The sequence below is a fragment of the Phaseolus vulgaris genome, chromosome 1 (assembly GCF_051622355.1).
Source record: "Phaseolus vulgaris cultivar YP4 chromosome 1, ASM5162235v1, whole genome shotgun sequence".
Lineage (NCBI taxonomy): Eukaryota > Viridiplantae > Streptophyta > Magnoliopsida > Fabales > Fabaceae > Phaseolus > Phaseolus vulgaris.
In genome coordinates, this window is record NC_143498.1 from 53844080 (window position 1) to 53868004 (window position 23925).

The window sequence follows — 23925 nt, forward strand, 5'->3', positions numbered from 1 at the left end:
TTTAAACATGATTTCACAACAAACAAAACCCAGAATAGTGAGAGAGAAACAACCATGTCTGATATTGCGATGTTGGTAGCGGAGGAATATGAGAGGAGAACAAAACATTTTAAGAAAGGAGAAGAAGCTTTGCCAGCCACCAACTCCTTCCCTCCCAAGGACAAAATTGAAGTGCAGAAGAAGGAGCTTACCAAATGGGTTTGGGAACCCAAAACCCAAATCGCCATTGCTGCTTCCAAAAGTTTCTTCTCTGCTTGAATTCCCTTCTCAGCTTCCTCATTTCTGCTTTTGTAATCTACCTTTCTCCCTCCTACTCTGCATATTTGTATATAAAAATGCATCTCAACATATGTGTGTGACTTTTTCTTTTTTTTTTATATGAAATAACCAGTGTAGATGATGATGATAATGACTTTTTGTTGTTGTTGTGTGGCACTTTTTATTTCGTAACTATTTGCTTCATTTAAGCTTTGTCTACCACTTTTTGTTGTGAGAAAGTTAAGTCTCTTTTAGTTTTGTATTGCTTCTTACACACTTCCATAACATTGTACAGAAGAACACGTTTTGGTGAACAATATTTTACAAGATTTATAGGATATGAACTTAGCATCATAGAAGGTACAGATAGCTAAGCCTTAGCTTTAGTTTCTTGTTTACGAGTGGACCCTACCTGTTTCAAAATTTGGACATTTCTTCATACAATTCTCATTTTGTTTCTTTAAGATTAAACAGTCTGGAACTAAAAAGTGTTTTTCATGATGAAATTTAAAAAAATTGAATTGTATAATCTGAAAAGTTAAAAATGAGTTTTGAATTGTTCAATATGAAAGTTATATAGTGAAAAAAATAGTGATTGAGATAGTTTGATGTTTGTGGTTCCTTCTTGAAAGTCGTGATGCTAAGGAAGACGACGACATTGTTTGTGAGAAGTTTGAGAAGTTAAATATTAGTGACATGTTTTTCTCGATGAGAAATATTGTTGAAGAAGACAATTAAAATAATAAAAATTATTTTAAATTCTACATTGCAAATTTTATTTTTTTAAATATTTTTAAATTGTATTATTCGTAACATATTTTAATCTTCTAAATAGTACAATAGAAAAAATAAAATGAAATTTTTATTTTTATGAAAATGTGAAATAGGATAAAATAGAAATTTTATGTTTACGAAGATGGAGAAGAAATGTACAAGGTGCATGAAGAAATGCTCTTAAAATTTACTTTTAAATTTCTTGGGCAATCTCCCAGTAGTTGATGGCAACCTTTGGGAGGCTATTGCTTTCTTTGGGCTTTACGGCCCGTTAATTAATGATACAAAGGACTGCTTCTTCTTGCACCTCCGTAAGTTCTTCTTTCATTTTCATAAATTTTTATTTCAAAATTTTTTTGTATTTTAAAAATAATCTGTAAGTTATTTCGAAATAAATGTGAAATATTATGTCTTTAACTCATTAAAAATTATTAAAATAATAATAATAAGTTAATAAACTTAATGAAAAAAATTAAGTGATAAAATAATATTAAGTATATAATGATTAATGAAAAAAATTAAGTGATAAAATAATATTAAGTATATAATGATTAATGAAAAAAATTAAGTGATAAAATAATATTAAATATATAATGAAAACGGATGCAAGTTAAAATTATTAAAATAATAATAATAAGTTAGCGTATAGAATGGAAACATATGTAGATGTAATGAAAAAAATTAAATGACAAAATAATATCGAGTTTAAAACGGGACACAAAATGAATGCAAGTTAATATTCTATTACATTTAACGTAGGTCTAGACGACACTAATATTTGTTTCTCGGATAGTGTCCCCAATGGACAACAATTTACTCACATTTTCTTTCTTAATTTTTAATTATTGTTAGAGATCTCATATCGACTAGAGATTATATAACATATAAATGAGTGCAAACCTCACCTTAAAGTTGGTTTTATGAGGTTGAGTTAAACTTAAAATCAACTTCTTAATATGGTATTAGGAGTCATTTCGAGTCTACCAATTTCTGTTAATTTTTTTTATCTTTTATCTTTATATATGTTATATAAATATAATACTAAGTAACTACCATTCTTCATTAATAAAATATATATTTTTTATTAGATAAGGTAGGTACACTAGTAATGACGAAAAGGAACGTCATATTTATTTTTTATTCCCATTGTTTTGAGTGGAGTGTTTTCACTTGAGAGAAGAATTAAAATAATGAGATTCACATGAGGATAAACTTTCCATCTCATAACCGAAAACCTATACAAGCAAACCAGTTTCATATCTTGATTTTACCCCCTTTCACTCGTCGTACATGAGTCTATATAAACATAGGCTAAACGAGGGTGAAGAACCTAAAACACATGTTTTGTGTAATTTTGACTTTATTAAGATTTTAAAATTTCCGTTGGAAAGAAGGAGTGAGTTAGTTGGAGTAGAGTGTTAGCAGGTTTTGTAAATCAATTATCCACCGACAGTCTAAACCGTCACATCGGTTGGTTCTCCTACCATTTTAACCACTACCAATATATCATAATAGTAAATTCCACTTACTTTCTTTAATTTATTACTATAATTTATGCTAGGCTTAGTACCATCCAAAAAGAAAAATGTTTTCAAACGAAAATCAAATAAATACTGGAATGAAAGAAAAATGCTGTAATTTCTAAAAGTAATTTTTTTTTTACACTTTTTTTTCAAGAAAATAAAGAAAAATTCTCCCTATTCATGTTTTTTTAACTTTTTTCTACCCAACCAAATATATCGTTATTTTAAAACATTATATATATGTATATTAATAAAATAATATCATTTAAAAATTTAATTGTAATTTTTTTTAAGTTGTTGTGATTGGTTTTTACATAAAATTGTATTGGTTAATTGACCAAGCATCCTAAGAAATGTGTTGGAATTAATTAGATGTGAGAGTGAGAGACCATTGTTACCAAAACTTAGAACAATTTCAACACAGTTTGATTTGATGCATGCATTTGTCCTAGGATATTCAAATTCTTCATCTACCTCTCAACTGCATTCAATAATTAATACCAACTCTATTCTTCTACACAACACATCACACCTATGCCAACTTTTATTTCTAACAAAGAAAGGGTGAGATATTTTTTAAATTGTTTTAAAATGTAAAATTAGCTTATATATAATAATCTCATATGATATGAATACAATTATAATATTTTTTTAAGTTTATTTTTCAATTATCCATAAACTAGTTTTACTTTTTGAAAAAATAATTTTAAGTAGTTTTTTTAATTAAGATATTTGTGTTAGCTTTTTTTATTGCATTAATGTAATTAAATTAATTTAGGTATCATTTATCTAATTTATTATTATATTGGTTTGCATAGGGGTTTGAAAAAGAGGAAATAGGGTACTTTTTAAAGTAAGTTTGTTTAATGTGTAATCATAGAAAGAAGAGGATGCAAAGCGTAACTACTGTGTTGTGTTTAATGTTGTCGTTGTCTTTTAATTTTGCATTCTTAACAAAATAAACATATTCATATTTAAGTTCACAATGGAATCTAATACGTGATAAACACGTCTTTTCATTGTGCATGCAAGGAGGGGTAAAAATGGCCAGGTGGATTTTCCAAATAACAATTAATCTTCATTTTTATTTTCAAAGTAAAATATATATATATCCTATTTTTTAAATAAAAGTTAATGTTATTTTTTATTTCAGAGTAAAAATGAATCTTTATTTTAATCTTAAATAAGTATGAATTTTCCTATCTCATTCTCATTTTTATCTGACAACAGATAACCATTTTAAATATTAATTAAACAATTTTTATAAAAAATAAAATTTACAGTAAAAAAACGTAATATTTTTATTTAATATAATATGATACATATTTTATTTTCTTTAATATCAATAAAATGATTATTATTATATAAATACTAAATACGAGTATCAAATAAATATAAAATAATTATTATATGTATGATCTAAACATAGTTACAAAATTAAGAATTAAAAAAAATGATATATATTTTATAAATTATTTATTAAATTAAATATATTTTAGTAATTTAAAAAAAAGAATAAGATGAGGAGGAGAAAATGAATGTCTACATATTAATCTTCGTATACGTATATATACCCATTAATATGAGAATTCTCCATTAAAATTGGCACAAATTCTGATAATATCCTCAATAATAAATTCTTTTGCCATCTCTATCAAGGTTTCTTCAAATTTTGGTTTAAGTTATGACAACATTGAATTACGTAAGTTGAATTAATATTTAACTTGTGAATATTTACTAAACTTAATTGCTCAATATTCTCAAAAAGACACAATGATTCATCACTACGTGATTATAGGGATGACAAAACTAATTGGTGGCCAAACATTAGCATAGTACAATTTCAGCCATTAACTTCTTTATAGTCAAAAGATAAAGGGAGAAATGATTTAAGATACTTTATTTGCTCAATGCAATACTAATAATTTATTTTCTTTTTCTAAAGCATGCATTTATATTAGTAATATTTTTTTTATATAGAGATTTTTCATATTCCCTCTCAATTTAGTTACATTTAAATATTCTATACCAACAAAATTTTGTATATTAAATTTAAGTTGTTTATATTCCAAATTTATTATTTTCCTTTTCGAGGTTTTTTCATATTTATATATTTAACCCACGTTAACCTAAAAACAAACCTTTTAAAAATCGAAAACAACTGCTTCTAGAAGTGGAACCATAAACTTATTCACTAACCACTAACCAATTTGTCATAATAGAAAGAAAGGTGTTCTAGACTATGAATAGATAGCCACAATGAAAAACAGAGCATGACTGTGTTCTCCACTACCTCCTTTGACCATCCAATTCTGAGTGGTGAAGAACTTGCCTTTCTCCACCACAATCACAATCTGTGGATGCTATGTTTCGCTGCCCAACAACCAATTACAGACACATATTTCATATGAATTTCTAGATCAGTAAATTCCAAACCCTAACCGTCACAATTTTGTCGAATAAACATACCCTTATGAAACAGAGGAGTGAAAGAAAAACAAAAGAAACACACTGTCTCTGTTCTAATATCCCTGTTCCATAAACACAAGGTGTACATCGATATCAGTATTCTTCTGAGGAATTAATCCCAGCAGAGGAAGAATAACAAATTTCCCTTCTCTAAAAGTTAGTTAGTTGAGGAAAAATTTGGGTAATTCAGAAGTATCTATGCAGAGTGTTGCCACGACGAAATGCTGATAGAAAATAGAGAATGTTGTCATCGTGATTCCCATCAAAACCTTGTTCCTCTGCTTGACTCTGATGCAGACGGTGCTTCAACACGACATCAGGCGGCACCACTTGCTTCCTACAAAGAGGGCACGTAGCCCAATATTGTTGCAGCCACTTGTCCAAACAATCCCTATGAAACATGTGATGGCATTGCAACTTCCTCACCTTCTCCCCTTCCTCCAATTCGCACAAGCATACTCTGCACTCTGCACCACAACCCTGTTCTGCCTTCAGCAACCTTTTGGTGTAGCAAATGGTGGGGTTCTTCTTCTCGATGAATTTGAGGTATTGGTGGGTGCTGATGGGACTTGACGAGGACGATTTTAGTTTCTGAATGAGAATGATAAGTTCTATTACGAGGGATGCTAACAGGATTACAATTTCCCCACAAAACTTGTGAAAGAACTTTGCGAGAGGTCTCATGGTTGGCTGCTAAATGCTCTCAGGATTTCTTTATTGCAATAATCTTCTTTTTGCCTTTATATGTAACGCATCGCCTTGTGTCTTCACTGCAGCACAGTACTATTTAATAAGAGTTTAATAAATAGGACAAAATTAGAACTAATTCTCTTTTAGTGGTGTAGATAGAAACCAGATACTTGGAAATAATAAGTAAAGAATAGAAAATAGAACAAAAGAGAAAATGACATTGAGAAATTTTAATATGAAAAAACTTCTTCAACTTGATAAATAAAATCTATGGAACTTAGTGTAGAAAATTTTTTGATTATGAAAGTAGGACTACAACATTGATTTCTCTCCCTCTGAGGATAACATAGTTAATCTCATCCAACAAGGATGAAATACAATGTCTCTCTAGCATCTCACTAAGATTTCTAATATCAGACTATGGTGGATATGTACAAGAAAATCATTAAATAGAAACTAATTTTAGAAACAAAAAATAATTAATCATTAAATAGAAACTAATTTTAGAGACAAAAAATAATTAGTTGTTATATTGAGTAAATTAGAAATCATTATAGAGACTAAAAAAATTATTGATTTCTAAATTAGTTTATATTATTGATAAATAGTTTTTAAATTTGCATTTAATTTAATTGGTAGTTAAAAGTTTTGTAGCTAATTATACCAATTTAAAAACTATTTATCAATAATAGAAACTAATTTAGAAATTAAAAATATTTGTAGTCTCTAAAATGATATCTAATTTAGTTACTATAACTACTAATTATTTTTTTTTTTGTCTTTAAAATTGGTTTCTATTTAATGATTTTCTTGTATATCTTGCTCTTCTCCTTGCTTGCATTTTCTCTTTCTCATAAGTTTTTCTTTATATAGAAAATGAGTAAAATGTTTCCTTATGAAGAGATAATGAATAATTAACGCTTATCACATCTTTAAGAGATAGTTACAATTTCAAAACTTTTGAAATAACCATCATTAAATATATTCAAGAGATCAGTTTTAAATCAGTTATCAAAATTTATTGAACATAATCCATTAAAATAAATAGAAATTTCCAACTATATCTTATATACATCATCATCCTCAAGTGGTATGTGAACCATACAAAACTTATTTATATATAACGTGTTGAAGTGTAGATAAATAGTAATATAAATTTGATCTCGCGATATATACCTGTAAAACTAAAACATGGTCTTTTGAATTTTGGAATGATACTTTCGTTGAAGTTGTGAAGAAGGAAAAAATCATAAGATGATGGAGGAGAAAACGTTATGGTAGCATATTAAAATGAAAGTAGAATTATAAAATTATTGGAATGAGTTGGAATTAAAACAGTACGAGCCAAATAAGAATTGGAAAATGGAATGGGGGTAGGTGGTCAGATTAAGTGGACAAAATTAGATGAAAATAGTAAGAATTAGGACATTATAATAAAAATATTGAAAGAAACAAGAATTGTGGAATGACGTTTTTGTCCAAGAAAATATTCGAATTGTTTTGGGTAGAAAAGAAAATAGAGAAAAAATGTTTGGGGTGTTGGGTCTTTGAGCTATAATAAAAGAAGAAAAAAAGTGAAAGAAGAAGAAGAATGCTTACACGGAACATTTTGAGAAGATAAGGTGCACCCAGTCTTCATTCTCCTTGCAGTCTTTGAGCAGCCAAAAATAAAAAATAAAAAATAAAAAATCACATCAATCAACTATTAAGCTAATAAATTTATATTTTGTATTTTTTAGACTCGATGGCTTTCTGAATTGGGCTTAGTCAGAAGTGGGACTAGATTAATGTATAGAGTGAAAGAATGTTTTTTTTTCTGCTGTATACATAAAATATTTGTAATTAATTTTTAATTTGCATGTTTCATAATTTTTTTCGTGTTGTTTGATGTTTAATTTTTGTAAGAAGTATTGATGGTTATACACTATAGCACAAATACTGAGACACGAGTTCGCACTGATACAAACACAAATATTATGGATATTAATACAAAATGAATATATATGGATATAGAGATAAAAATACTAGGACATGGAACACAAATTTATATATCATATAATTATAAATTATATAAATTGATAATAAAAATTTATGTGCATAAATATATTTTAATTTTTTTATAACAAAAATATATTTTTCATGAATGATTTAAAAGAATTTATTTTATATTTTTATAATTATAATAAAAATTTATATAATAAATTTATATTTTTATAAAATTAATATATATTTTTTTAAATTTTATTAAAATAATATTAAAATTATTATAAATTTAATAAATATTTTTTGAATTAAACATTTTATTAATACATTCTCTACTCTACCAGTATCATACGTGTTCGAAGTGTCCAAGCTTTTAGTAGTTATCCATAACATCAAATAATTGTTCAACTTTGATTTTTAGAGTTTTTGAATACATGTTGACTTTTTCTATAATTTAATTTTTTTTGCAAATTAACAAGAACCGTTAAGGGAAAGAAACAGTTACGAGAATCGAGCGATGCCGCAAAAGCCTTCACTCACTCGCACACGTGTAAAAAAAGAAGCTATTTAGATAAGCTGTTTTATGCTTTAGAAAATGTATTTTTTTACTGATATACTACGTAATTTATATTTAACTTTGTTTTGATAAAAAAAATTAAAAACTATAAGCAACTCACAAGTTTATATATAGCTTTAAATAAAATATTTTTTTATTCATAAACAATATTTAGTTAGGAGAAACAACTCAAAAAATTAAACAACTCCGATGTCAAAATGTTTTAATGGAGGAGTTATTTAAAAACTTCAAAAAAAATCTAAACAACTTCTAAACATATGTGGTAGAAATAACTCACATATGATTAATTTATATTTAATTTTACTTCAATAAAAGAAGTCTAACTATCCTTAAAAAAAGAAAAGAAATTTTTAATTCTATACTTGTTGGCATGCAAAAAAAAGTTATTTTTTCTTTACTATCTCTATTTGTTGTCATAATTTTAGCAATGAGTCTCCCTTACACTATCCAAGTTTAACTTCTTCTTACTTAAATATGCAAGACAAAATGAGTTTTATAAATTTGAGTATATATATTCCCAAAAATCTAGCATATCTCTCGTTCATCACTACAAGAAAATCATGAAATAGAAATCAATTTTAAAGACAAAAAATAATTAGTTATTATAATGACTAAATTAAAGACCATTTTAGAAACTAAAAAAAATATTGGTTTCTAAATTAATATTGTTTTTAAATTGGTATATAATTAGCTACCAAGGTTTTTGTTACCAAATTTATAATCTAAATAACTGGTAGTTAAAATCTTAGTAGCTAGTTAGATACCAATTTAAAAACTATTTAACAATAATATAAACTAATTTAAAAATCAAAATTTTCTTTAGTCTCTAAAATAGTCTATAATTTAGTCACTATAACAACTAATTATATTTTGTTTCTAAAATTGATTTCTATTTTATGGAACTTCAATTTTTTCTTTTTGTAATACCTTAGTCATCATATCATCTTCATTATAATTAATACAAATATTTTCTAATTCAAAACATTTGTATACAATGATATCTCATTAATAAAAATCTTCCTAAGATAAACTACATTATGACTGTCTATAAATATATTTTTTTTAACAAAATCAAGCTCATGTAAAAATTTATTCAGCCATAAAAACTCCTTGTATCCTTAAGTAATGCCAGTTAATTTTGATCCTATTATTATTGATAATGTTACACACCTCTATCTTGCAAAATTAATCAAATAGTTCAAAAATGAACTTCTTGAAATCAACGTTTCTAGCTATATATGAATTTGAGTACCACACTTATTACCACTAAAACAAAGTTTCATGATAGTAGTATCATGACAATACTTTAAAATTCATTTCACAATATTCAAATGATCTCTACTTAGATTTGTCCAAAATCTATTAGTTGTACCAACAACTTGTGCTATATTGGGTCTTATGCACATGGTTTCATAAGACTACAATTATAGAAGTGTAAGAAACTCGTTTATAGTTTCTCAACTTTATTTTGTGGATTCCATTTAGAACTAAATTTAAATTAAGTAGTAAAAGAAGTGTCCACCATAGCCTTTATTTTTATCTAGAATTTCTTCAACACATTATAATTGTCATGACAAAAAAAACTTCTTATCCTTTCTACAACACTGACCATTCTAGTAAATACGTGAAAAATATAATGATTTTTTCTCTTTATTTGTTAGCATATTTTAAATAGTGATTCTCTTTCGTACAATTTTAATTTGATTTCTCTCCACTTAAATAAGTGAGAGATATAAAACTTTATAGAATTAGGTTTATTCTCTAAATATAAAAGAAAGCCTAAAATTCTAAAAGTAAGTTATTAATTTAAGTGATATTCACTCTAGTATTCTTAAACAGTGTCCACATAAGTGGAAAAGGACATTACATTTTTAATTTCAAGTAAACTCCACTAATACATAAATATATTAATTATTGTCCAATCTTATAAACGGTAAGTTGATATAATAATGGAGACCATGAATTATATTACATGATAGAATTTATTTAATAGCCACCCAAGAAAAAGAGGAACTTAAATTAAAACAAGGAGGAATTAATGCAATATTCAAAGTGTTTGTAGATTGAAAGATAAACTCTTAGTTATTCAGAGACATGGTTTCATAAGAAGAGGTTTCGGCTTTATTCCACTTTGCAGCTTCTGGTCTCATGATAACTAAGCTGTCAGTTAATGGCTTATGCTTTTGAGATATACGTTTAATAATGAACATCTAAAAGCTTAGTTGGTGCACTGCATAATATTAAAACCCTATGTCAAAATGCTATAAAGAAGCTGCACATAAATAGTTTCCACGATTAGTGGTCATCAATTAAAGTGTACCGTGTATGAACTACTATTAGTAATTAATAAACAAAACCTTTTGGTCTCCTTGGATCTAATCCAACTATTCCCAAGTTTTACATTAAATACAAATGATTTTTACATTCCCTCTCTATTTAATTCTTTCCTTTGCGAGATAACATATAATATATTCATTCTAGATGCGCTTCTAACGTTTTTTTATCAACCAGAAAAAATAGAATAAATAAGATAGAATAAATATGGTTTGGGTGGTTCAACCCTTATATAGAGCAAAAGATACATAAAACTAAAAAATAACCTCAATTGCCTACCCTCTCAAAACTAGCTAAAAATGATTTATATTTTAAAGACCAACCATGTCGTCCTATCAATAACTTTTAATTAAATACATACACTACAAGAAAATCATGAAACAGAAACCAATTTTTAGAGACCAAAATAATTAGTTGCAATAGTAACTAAATTAGAGACCATTTTAGAAACTAAATAAAAAATTGGTTTTTAAATTAGTTTCTATTATCGTTAAATAGTTTCTAAATTGGTATCTAATTAGCAACCAAGGTTTTAACTACCAATTATTTAGTTTCTAAATTTGGTCTCTAAAACTTTGGTTGCTAATTAGATACCAATTTAGAAACTATTTAACAACAATAAAAACTAATTTAGAAACCAATTTTTTATTTAGTTTCTAAAATGGTCTCTAATTTAGTTACTATTGCAACTAATTATTTTGGTCTCTAAAAATTGATTTCTATTTCATGATTTTCTTGTAGTGATATATATCAGATGAGAAACTCGATGATGGTATCTTTGATGAAATCCAAAACCAAACCTTATTCTATGACAAGGAAAAAACTTCTGAATAGTCTACCACTCCTCCATTAAATAAACTTTTATTCCTATGTTTCCAAATCTCGTTTACTAACACAATTCGAACATTAATTCGAACATTACTCAAAATAAAATTAACTTGTCACATTAAAAATTTTAAACTATGTAAACCAGAAAAAAATAAGATTTAGTGAACTTACTGCTAAACAAGTATAAGAGAGATTCCAAATTAATCAAACTTCAACGCCTAAGTTTCATAAGTAAACAATTTTATATCACGTAACAAGTGAATGATAATTGTGATAAAATCCACTGGTGTGTAATGAGTATGGTAGCGGCATGCAATGCAATATGGGTCTCATATTGTGCAGCCTCCAACTCCTGCACAGAATATATTATCATCTGAAGCTGACTTGTCATCTGTGTGACAATAGTGCTAAATGTTGGGATGCCACACTAATTAAACAACTAAGAAGCCCACTTCTGAAATTTTATATTTAATGCCCCACACCACAATGTGTATTTTCAACAATATATAATTACAAATTGTTCAGTTGGAACCTTAACATTCTCTATCTTATATTTAGAAAGTTTGGAACACATCAATGGTGCGCGGACCAAAACTTCAATTTACATGCAAAGTATGATGACACCATGGCATTCTATCTTTTTATTAGTGTGTATTCCTCATTATGGTTGGTTGAAAAGCAATGCCACAAACACATTTTCATTAGAGAAATGAACGTGACTACTCATTTCACATGCTCTCGCATCAATCTCAACTCCTATAAATACCGTCTTTGGCAATGCTAATTTCACAGAGCATTCTCAGAAGCCAAGCCTAATACTATAATTAACCAACTCTTTTGTAAGTAGCTTCTTGCTTTTGCAGACAAAAACATGTCTTCCATTGGAGCACGTTCAGCTGAAATTTACATTATGGAGAAGAGGCAGAAGGAGAAGATGAAGAGAATGGAAGAGGAAAGAGTACGAAGAGGTGAGGTGAGTTCTGAAGAGAGAAAGGTGACAAGTTCAAGTGTGGGAAAGAACAAGATACATCCAGGTAGTGAAGAAGGAGGAACACCCGATAATGTTTTTAGGGCATAAATGGTTTTAAACTTTGAGAAAATAACTCCCCAAAACTATGTTTTTCTCTCTCACATGCACACCATTACTTCTTCTTTTTTCCTTTCAACTCTAGCTGTTATATGTGTGATTAAACTTTTAAATGTTTGTTTCAGTAAAAAAAGCAAACCCTGTTTATACGAAGTGATGAAACACTTTTTAAGGTTAGCAGCGTGGGGTTTTAGCTGTCTGTAACATGTATATCACAAAGTTTAATTAATGTGTTGTGTCAAAATAGCGCTTTGTATTATTATCAGAATAAAAGCGTCATTGTTGTGCATTCGTACTACAAATCTTATTTACACATCCTTTATATTTTCTGTTTATATAACACTTATCCGTATTTTCTGTTCTATAACGGTCTTTTGGTTTCACAGTATAAAATTGTGCAGGAGATTGGATTTATACCAACTATCCAAAATTATTTATATATATATATATATATATATATATATATATATACTAACCATTATAAAGAAACACGTGTCACTTATTAATTAAGGGATAAGAGTACCTTTTTTATAAGTAAAATTTTAATGTATACTCTAAGCAACAAGGTCAAATTAAAGGGGGAAATATATATAATACCAATAAATCGGAACAAATGATACTCAATTTTTATAAATAAATTATTGAACTTAATTACTGTGAATAAAAAATATGATTGGAAAATAAAGTTTTTTTTTGTGAAAAATGGTTGATGAAATTCTTTAATAAGAGAAATAAGTAGAAAGATATGTCAATGGATCAATATATAAAAATATTAACTATTTATTTATGACATGTAATTTAAATCCCTATCAAATTAAATGTTAAACAGAATATAACAATTGAAAATATTTAACAGTAACTATTTAAATACTAAAAATAATTAGTTATTATAATAACTAAATTATATTTTAATTATTGATGGTGTTAATATATCATCATCCTGATACATAATTATGAAAAAACTTAATTTATATTAATTTTGTCAGTATTTTGTTGATGTTTATTATAGTTTTTTTAATTAACCAGCAAGATAGTGAGAGGTGGTTGATATTTGTATTGGAATTAAGACGTCTTTAAATGTTTATTTTAATTCATTTATTATTTACTAATAAAAAAATTATATAATCAAGTATTTTATTTATAATTTTTTATCTATGCAAAATAAATAAATTTAATTTTAAGAAGTATTGAGAATCCTCAAACCCATATGTAAAAAAATATGTAAAATATCAGTAATCACACAAAATAAGCCCTCCTCCTATCCATGCTTTCCCACGTTATTCTTGTAGTGTGTAATGTATTATTACAGACAAATGCAAAAATTACACTAACAATTTAAATTCCATTCAATTTAAGTTATACCATTCATGTTATTACTGACTTGTTTGTAGCGTGTTTTAGGTTAAAGTAATAAATATTATAAATGGCTTTGCCCACAAAATGCAACAAGATACAGCTACTTTTGCAGAATATGAATTTCAGCTTCTTCTTATGTTAGTGAAGATACAGGTTTTAGCTCATTCTTGGTCTTTCCAACTTTCCTCATGATGTTAATGTTTGCTATATTCTTTTTATCAGAAAAAAAAAACTACTCCACTCCAGATAATATTCAATCCTTATACATCTTTGTTTTCAACATACTTCTCAAAGTTTATGCTTTTGAGGTTTCTTTTGTCTCTACTGTTGTTCTTTTCTTCTTCACAGTAAACATTCAGTACATTGTTTAATACATTTATGGAGTGTAGCAATTTCATTTATCAAAGTTGGTAACTTTTTTTTTTATCAGAAAATAACAATGAAAATTAAAGAGACCACTTAAAGGCGGTCCAATCTTATACAGTAAAATAATGTTCACAGAGTACCTTTCCAATTACATATCAGCCAACACCTACTATAGTCTAATCCATCTCTACCAAAATAACAAAGAATAACAATGATCAATCCTTATATAACACACTAAATTGAAAACATACCAACCAAAGGTTCAAGACATCAATCAGAGAATGAGAAATTAGCTGACGGTATCTTTGAAGAGATCCAGAACCAAACCTTAATCTGTGCCAGAAAAAACATTTCAATGTGATCAACCACTTCACCTTTAAATAGATAGATAGTTATTCCTATGTCTCCATATCAAATTTGATAACATAATGCAGTTACTTGAGATCAAACTTGGAGCTAGACAATCTCTTAATTTTTACTTTGCAGGCATCAAATGCAGGTACACAATTATCTGTGGTGATCGTTTTTGCAGGGACTGTTGCTTGCTCGAGAATATCTATATATCATGCGATTGTAAGAGACATTAATATCATTTTTAACCCAAAAATTAAGATATTAGAATTTGAGTTTTTGTTTTTATTACTGTTTACCTTATTCATTTTTAATCCAAAAATTAAGACATTAGAATTTGTGAGTTTTTGTTTTTTATGTTACCTTACTCATCTCTACTCAGGAATGTGAACCTCCAATCCCCCACTTCAATTTCTCACACTCATTAAATTTAAAATCACTCTATATTTTTTTTTCATTACATATATTTTGTTTTTTACCAGAGAAATTCATTATTCAACAACTTTATTGATCACTTATCTATTGTAGATTAATAGAACAAATAATTAAGTGCAAAACCATCAATTAGAATCTCTCCCTCCCCTTCTGTTATGAAAAAAAAAATCTCTTAATTATTTGATCATCTTTTATTTTGCATCTTCTGGTTAGTGTAATCTTCAATTAGTTTACCTATCTAGGAGATTTGTCTATTAGAATTTATTAAACTTGTCATCCTCCTAATGTATAAGTGTAAAAAATAAAAAATAAAAATAAAGACATAATATATATGATCCTATATCTTAAAAAACTAGATGAAATTATATTTTATTTTTTATCCCTCTCTCTTGAGAGAAAAATTACTCCATGATCCTGAGCACACGAATATGAGAATAGAGACCCTAGCTCACATACATTCTCATCTCACTCCAATCTATCTTCACCAGAAACTCCAACTTCTAGGGTTTGTCATTCCACCACTTTTCTTAAGCAGCCACATTTTCCATTTCCTCTCTAACTTCTGGTTCAAAGCGAGACATGAAAGTTAAAAGCCCCATCTCATTCAGATTCCAAATCTTGTAGCCAAAATCAATCTTGCTAAAAGGAAGAGGGGACTCCACATTCTCCAGCTTCTCACCAAGGCCACTGGAAACGAGCGAAGCGTACTCAGCAGCATCAACAAGGCGAGTGTAGGTACTCGCCACAGCGTAGGCTCTACTTGGTTGATCCTCATCGGGTGCGTTTGACTCTTGGATGTCCAGAAGGCTAATTGTCATTGTCTTCACGCGCATGCTTTCCATTATCGTCTTCGTCGTCACCGACATGCGACACGCCCTTTGGAAGCTCGAGTTGTGCTCTCCCATGCTTAAAGGAGAAAGCCCTGGGATGTTCCCTACCTCCAGAAGAGCTTCCTGTACTATGGGTTCAAAATGAGGCCGCAACGTTCTCAGCATTCCCGATTTATTGTACTCCATGGCACTTCCACCTGCATGGAACAACGATATAGATCAGTCTGAACAGTATCAACATCACGTTCCAATTAAATGCGTTAATTTCAATTAGAAACAGTAAAACATGGTTATACATAATTGTTGTCACAGGACAAAGTCTACGGAAATAGTATAAATAAGACAGATTCACGGTGAAAGGTAATGTTAGTCTAAATCTGATAATTTTTAGAAATCGCAGAAGAATGAATAGAATTGAAAATAGGGAACATTTGGAGTGGGATACTTGTAAGAACAAAATACATTGTAGGATTTATGAGAAAACAGGTAAAGAAATGCAATGGTTGTGTAGTAGAAAAGAGATGTAGTTACGTACCTAGCTTCATTCTTCTAAGATCCCGGTAGTAACCATTTTTCATGAACTCGTTTGAAAGGATTCTGAGGCGTATACGACAACAAAGGCTGGGAAACTGAAGGGCGTATAAGAGGCCAGGGAGGGCAATGATAAAGGTGCGAGTGGTGACTCGGAGGATAGCAGTATCCCTTGTGAGAGGCCACTTGAACTTATCAACACAGCAAATATGAGCAAGAATGGGACAATTTATCTGCTTTATTGTTTTTAGGGTAAATGGCCCTGCGCTCAGTGATCTCACTTCCTCCGTGCTTTCATACTCCATCAAGCTAAGTTCACTCATATAGAAGCTAAATTGCATGGTGATGCATCCACGAGAGATTGAGTTCTCATCTGGAACTTCTGGAGCCATTAACCCATACTGCATTGTTACACAATTATTCAAAAATCTCCCCTCTAGGGCTTCAATCAATTCGCCGTTCCCTTCAATACATACAACAGACATTAATTAAACCACAGCCTGTAGAAAGTATTGCAGAATCAGACAAACGAATAAAAAAGTGCAGCTCATAGATTTTTTTTAATAGCATAATCTTGCTGCAATCTTTACTAATCTTGCTGCAATCTTTACTAACAACACAAATGTATCAATAACGTTACTTTCAAATAAAACAACATGCAAAATTCATGTTAGCTACTCCTGTAAATATGCATGAGAATATAGTTAGTGTAGAAATTGATATGTACACACAGAGAGCTATGGAGTAAAAGAAGCGAGAACAGGGAGAGAATGAAAGAGAAGAGAATACCACACCAAAGAAGACAAGTTAATTTGAAGGGATGAGGAAGGTGGAGCAAGAGTGAACTGGTATATATAGAGAGTTCAAGGAGTAGAAGGTGCATGATTATCTAGTATTACAGTCATTCTGACGTAGACAATTCAAATGTGGGAAAAGATAATTTTATCCTTATTACCATATACAGTTTCAAATAATTAAATAATTGAGTGAAGAAATATGAAGAAACTGCTTAGTTATAAATATTTGTTAATACATTAATATATACCATTTATATATAAATTCACTTTCTTATTTCAAATGTATTTAATGCATTATTAATTATTACTCTTTAGTTTCCAGTAATTAAAACATTGTTTTGATAGTTATTCTAAAATGTGGAAAAACATTTATTTCTGTAAGAGATTCTTTGAAATTGCTTTAATTAAATTTTTATTAGTTAACAAAATTGACACATTTAATAATTAATATATGTTAATATTTTTATATATAGAATTATTTTAACTAAATGCTATATATGTTTCTTTTCTATCTTTTTCTTCATTTTGCATCACATTAATTACTTATCATGTTTATAAAAAAAAACTGTTTTTTTATTTCATCCATGTTCAAAGTTTAATATATATTAAACCGTTTCCTAGCAGATTCTGATGTATATTTTGGTTGGCACAATTTGTGTATTAAGTAATTAATATAAAGTCTTGTAATTCGTGCGTAATATTATGTGGTGGTAGTTTTTTTTTTTTTTTTTTCAAATACTGCGTTGAAACCAAACAGGTATCTTCTGGAAAATATTCAAAATCTTAATTTAAGAATACTATCACCTTCTACTAATTATTCAACGTGAATGGCTAAAATTTCAAATAAAAAAAATCACCTTGTAGATATAAGAAAAATATTTAATAAAAAGTATACTAGTGTAAAATAGTTAAATGACGATTCAAAATAATAACGTTTAAAGGTTATGATAGTAAAAAAAAATATGGTGACAATTTTATAAAAAAAATGAATTTTGTGATAATGATTGTTTCATTATCATAGTCATGACTTTCTAAATCTATTTTTTTATTGGTAGACAAAATAAATAAATAAAGATATTTTTAGAATATTTCAATCATTATGGAATCCTATTAAGAATTATAGTATAGTAAAAAGAGAAATTGTAGAAAAAAAAATAACAAATTTTTAATACCAAATACAATCAACAAAATACATAGATCTAAACCAATATTTTCTTCCAACCTTGTAAATCGTAAGTCATCCTTGAGTTGATCCATTACAAAAATATTACAAACATAAGCATCTACAAGACATGATTTATTTGGCCTAAGCCTAACACTTTACTCCTTCTCTTTCAGTATCCAACATTGCTATTTATACCACTGCTTTAATATAGGAATCGTGAACCAAACCAACAAATAGAGAAAAAAACAAGTTCAACTCTATGGTGCCATAATCGTTCTCATGACTTTCTAAATGACAACAATTATGAGCAAAATTGTCATTGAAAATCACAAAAATATTACTATTACATGTAAAATTGTTGTTAAAAATTATAAAATGATGATGATTGCATATAAAATCGAGTTTTTTTTAACTAACATGCTCACTCTTCTTTTTCAAATGATTTCAATCTTCTTCTTTTCCTAGCACTCTTCTATAACTGCGGATTGCTTTTAGGTCACTCACGCCTCACCTCGCCTTTGTTTTCAAACTCGGGCCTCGCAATCGTCGTTGACGTACGTGCCTCATGATCCCACACCATCCCCCGACCCCACAATGAAATTTGACCCAGCAACCCCACTTTTCAACGATTTGTATACCACTCATTTTGCCATTGTTGTTGACCTTACGTTTAAGTTAGTTTTTTATTTTTTATTTTTATATATTTAATTAGTATTTATATATTGTTAAATTAGATAGTAGTTGTTATTATTTTTTGTATGTGTTGAGATTTAATACATAACTTATAATTTGCATTTAATTTATTTTACTTAATTTTAGTTCATTGCATTTTTATTTTATCTTCATATACATATGTGATTGTGGAGATTTTGTGTAACTAGTTTCATTTCGTGTTTATTGAAGACCAATACGAAATACTCTTGCAACTTCATGAAAATAATCAAAATATATAAAAAGAAAGGATTGAATTGTATAGTTAATTTTTTTTTTTAATTTTTTCCAAACTAGTGTATGATAAAAGTGGTCATACAACTTAATAGACGCATTACAAGAGGTTTTAGTAAAATTGGCGCTTGATGAAGATAGTCAAAAGGAAATTTGAATTGACAAATGCATATTTACAAAATTCATAAAATTTGTTGTAGAAAATATGGTTGATAAACGTTCTTTGGAGATCAACCTCGAATATGAAAAATAGGAACAATTGTTAAGAGACACAAATGCATTAACATTATTGAACAAAACAATATAAATAATTTGCTTAACATCTTAACTAACTTTTTAAGCATGCAAAAGTTCTTAAAACGCTTATTGGGAAAATATAAAGTTATTAAAAAAAAAGTTATTCAAAAATAATTCTTATGCGTATATATATATAAAAAAAATACCGCGTACGTTGTAATTATATGGCGAATGAAGTAACTTACGAAATTATCCGGTAAACTTCTCTGTAACTTACGAAAACATTTGTTATTTTTAATTGGCAATTTTGAATATTTAGCGTCTAATAAATGAGTCTCACAAATTACTTCTTAATTGTTATTCAACGGTTAATAATTTTTTATTATATTATATTTTTTCTGCAATAAAATTTGAAGAGTAAAAAATACTTATTAATTCATCGTAGTTTTATTTAATAATACTCGAGTCAATAATAAAGTTATTGTTTTGAATTTATTTTAGACATTGGTGACCTTATGTAAAATTTTGTTATTTACTACTGTAGTTTTTACACAAAAGTTGCTTGCATTATTCTATAAGAAATCTATGTTTTATACTATTATAAGAAGCCTACCATTGCTATATATTTTCCATAGGCTATTGTTCTATTAAAACAAATAGAAAAAGTGCATTCACCGTTCCGAAAGAGCGAGTAAGAGTTTATTGAAATTTATTATTTAAAATGTTTAAATGTAAAATTGTATATTTTAATTAATATTTGTTGATTACATATGAAATAACGTACTATTTTTTTTATTAATAAATAATAAATAAAATGAGACATTTTAGTAGTGTTCTATCTGTTATACGGAGAGTAGATCCAGTCAAGTCAACTTTTCTAGATTTACAAATATATTTTGAACTTTTCAAATCACCAAACCAATTCTCAATTGAAACAATCTTCAATTAAAAAATATGATAAATCACGTCAACACAGAAATCATCATCTATCCTATCAAAATTTTAGTTTTTAGTCAAAACAATAGACACAAATCATCCTATAATACAACCAAAAGCCGAAAAATACATTACAAAATAAAATCCCTCCCCAATCCCAAAAAAATCACTCCAACTTGAACTCACTTTTTACAAAACCTAAGTAATAAAAAAATATCATAACAAACCACATTGTTATGATCATGATTTCATTCATTCCTAAGATTAATTATTGTCTCTTGGAGGTCTGAAGAAATGAATTGATACATCGAGACAATTAATCATTTGTTTATTTAACAGCTTCTTAATAGATTAAAATTAAAATATTGTTTACTCAAATAAGAAAATAGTGATATTATATAATAAAAAAATAAAAAAAAATGTTAATAATACTCTTTCTAAAAAGAATATGAATTAGAAGTGTATTAGGTTTCATAAATGAATGACAGAAAAATTGGTTGGAGTTGCTTCTGATTAATGTAGTCTCTTGTTGTTGTCTTGGGAAGAAATGGACGGTGAGGATGCTCCGAAACCAGTGGTTATCATCACAGGATGTTCCACGGGAGGGATAGGCCACGCGCTTGCGTGCGCGTTCGCGGAGAAGAAGTGCAAGGTGGTGGCGACGAGTAGGTCGCGGTCGAGCATGGCGGAGCTGGAACACGACCACAGGTTTTTGTTGGAAGAGTTGGATGTTCAGTCCGATGAGAGCGTGAGCAGAGTGGTTGACGCTGTTGTCCAAACGTACGGTCGCATCGACGTGCTCGTTAACAACGCGGGGATTCAGTGCGTGGGCCCACTCGCCGAGGTTCCTCTCTCTTCCATCCAAAACACTTTCGACACCAATGTATTCGGTAAGTACTGTTACGATACCCTATTCATCTCTACTTATTTCTCCTTATTTGCAAAATCCCTTCTATTTGGGACTTCAGTGTAATTGGATATTTGATTCCATGAGAACTATTTCTTCGATAATTGACTATAGATAGCTAACAGAGAGTATCATCAATTGGATTTTGCACTGCTAATTTCAATGTACAATTTCGAATTTCAATATATAAAACGACGAAATAAAACACTTCTTTTAAAAGTAAAACTAGTTTGTGTTCCCCCGATCATGAACTTTTGGGCACCTGTGCATTTCTATTTCAGATACTGTTTTCATACAATTTGTCAACAATTGCCTCAAAGTTTTTGCAGACAGATTCAGTACATGTTTGGGTACCTGTTCAAGGAATTTAGAAGTACTTTTACCCTTAAAGTAGCAAATTATACTTTTTTTCCATTTTGTGTCTTTGAATTTGAGAGTCTGCATTGGAATTTCCAACTTTTATCCAGTTCCGAACATAGTTTTAATTGGTATCCAAGAACATGAATTGCATGTTTAAGCAGATGTTACTTTTCATTGGGTATACGCAGGTTCCTTGAGAATGGTTCAGGCGGTTGTTCCTCATATGGCAACTAGGAAAAAGGGGAAGATTGTGAATATTGGTAGTGTTGCTGCCTTGGCTTCTGGACCTTGGTCAGGCACTTATACAGCTTCTAAAGCTGCTCTTCATGCTTTGACAGATACATTAAGGTATTGTTCTTCTTTTTTCAAACTTGCATTACCCTATACTTGTGTGTGCCTTCATGTCTGCATCAAATCAATCAGAGTCAAGAGTATTTAGCAACAGAAATGCAGCTTGTGCTATAGAAAATGTGGATTTGTTGTGTATAGGCTTTGGTTGGTCCAAATCAATGTGGTTGACTTGATGGAAACTGGAATATAGAGGAGTTTGTAAAACACTGTATATGCACTATGAAATAAAAATTTAGTGAATGCAACAATACACCATTTGGGATGATTGGTTTTTACATTTCATAGAATGTGTAAATTGTTCTGATGTTCAAAATGGGGATGTTGGATACAGAATGGAACTTGGACATTTTGGAATTGATGTTGTGAATGTTCTCCCCGGAGCTATAAAATCAAATATTGGAGATTCTGCCGTAGCCAGCTACAACCGCATGCCGGAATGGAAATTGTTCAAGCCTTTTGAAGCAGCAATCAGAGACAGAGCTTACTTTTCTCAGAAGTCGAAATCAACTCCGACATATGAGTTTGCTAAAAACACTGTAGCTGCTATTCTTAAGGAGAAACCGCCGGCATGGTTTACCTATGGACATTACTCTACTGTCATGGCTATCATGTACCATTTACCAATCTCTGTTAGAGATTTTATTTTGAAGAAAGCAATGAAAGGCTGACCATCTATCTTACTATGTGTATGCTCATGGACATGCTCATCTATAAAGCATTTACTTTACATTTTTAGCAACAAAAGAGAGATCATTAGGGGCTGTCTTGTTAGGGCATCATTGTGTTTGTTATTATATCGACAAGGAAGGTGTCTTCTTCTCCAATTTGTTTTGATTTTTTGTGAATTGGTAACTTTTCAGGCACATCTCGAACCATGATCGAAATGGAGTTATTTGTAAAAGTTTATCTGACACTGAAGGATTAGAAGTCACATCAATAAATGTTATATGAAAACGTACATTTTATCATGTCACATTCACCTATTTATAGAGATTTTATCTATTTTCGTAATTTAAAAAATAATCATTAATTGTATAAAAAAGTACACAATTATTTTGTGTGGTGTCATGGATAGAGCTCGATGCTATACACAAATGAGTCGGTTTCCGATATTAATATCTAAAGGCATTTGTATCATAACGCAAATTAAGGAATTTTGAGCAATCAACCTAAGTGAGAAACATGCATTTATTAGTGAATGAAGGTCATAACAAGGTCAGGTACAAAAAGCAATGTGGAGTCTTTAGTATATGTGTAAGAATACATGAGAAAGAATGACAGATCAATTACTAGACTAAAAATTATACTTTTGTTTGGAACACTTTCTTTCTCTGCCTATTACTTTTTAAGCGTTATGTGTACTGGTAGGCACCGGACGAACGCACGCACGTGGCCGACCGGCCTTATACACTAAATGGAAACGAACGCACGTGGTCGACCGGCCTTATACACTAAATGAAAACGAACGCACGTGGCCGACCGGCCTTATACACTAAATGGAAACGAACGCACGTGGCCGACCGGCCGTATACATACTAAATGTAAGGGCATTTATGTGACAAGCTAAGGTGGTTAAGATACACCTCCGAAGAATAAGGAATATGCGTTTAGAGAAGATATGTTCCCCGGGTATTCCGGAGCACGACTGACAAGACATATCCATAACCACCCTGAGCCCAAGGGATAGAAAGCCCATTAGGCAATCCTATAAATACTGTGCTCAAGCCAGAGAAAGGTACGTTTTCATTCACTTACGAAACTGCGCTTAGAATCTCATACTTACTTGAGCGTCGGAGTGCCTTCGCAGGTACCCTCCCCCGCCCGACCGAAGTTGA

The 23925-nt window shown here is 29.3% G+C and overlaps 4 protein-coding genes across 4 annotated transcripts; 2 read left to right on the forward strand and 2 right to left on the reverse strand.

Moving 5' to 3' along the window:
• LOC150029704 (uncharacterized) lies at positions 1–497 on the forward strand. The gene has a single exon (XM_090294674.1). It carries the CDS (start codon positions 55–57, stop codon positions 256–258), a length of 204 nt encoding a protein of 67 aa, XP_090150800.1. The 5' UTR covers positions 1–54; the 3' UTR covers positions 259–497.
• A 4245-nt stretch (positions 498–4742) lies between these two features.
• On the reverse strand, positions 4743–5787 carry LOC137816118 (putative E3 ubiquitin-protein ligase XERICO). Its single transcript, XM_068619209.2, has one exon. The coding sequence runs from the start codon at positions 5706–5708 to the stop codon at positions 5211–5213; it is 498 nt and encodes a 165-aa protein (XP_068475310.1). The 5' UTR covers positions 5709–5787; the 3' UTR covers positions 4743–5210.
• A 9597-nt stretch (positions 5788–15384) lies between these two features.
• Positions 15385–16873, reverse strand: LOC137816262 (uncharacterized). The gene is made up of 2 exons (XM_068619340.2): positions 16397–16873; positions 15385–16058 (listed from the first exon to the last, which is right to left on the reverse strand). The coding sequence occupies exons 1-2, from the start codon at positions 16797–16799 to the stop codon at positions 15559–15561; spliced, it is 903 nt and encodes a 300-aa protein (XP_068475441.1). The 5' UTR covers positions 16800–16873; the 3' UTR covers positions 15385–15558.
• A 4021-nt stretch (positions 16874–20894) lies between these two features.
• Positions 20895–23063, forward strand: LOC137815144 (short-chain dehydrogenase RED1). Its single transcript, XM_068618206.2, has 3 exons — positions 20895–21362; positions 21928–22087; positions 22422–23063. Exons 1-3 carry the CDS (start codon positions 21020–21022, stop codon positions 22756–22758), a joined length of 840 nt encoding a protein of 279 aa, XP_068474307.1. The 5' UTR covers positions 20895–21019; the 3' UTR covers positions 22759–23063.
• Positions 23064–23925: the final 862 nt, after the last annotated feature.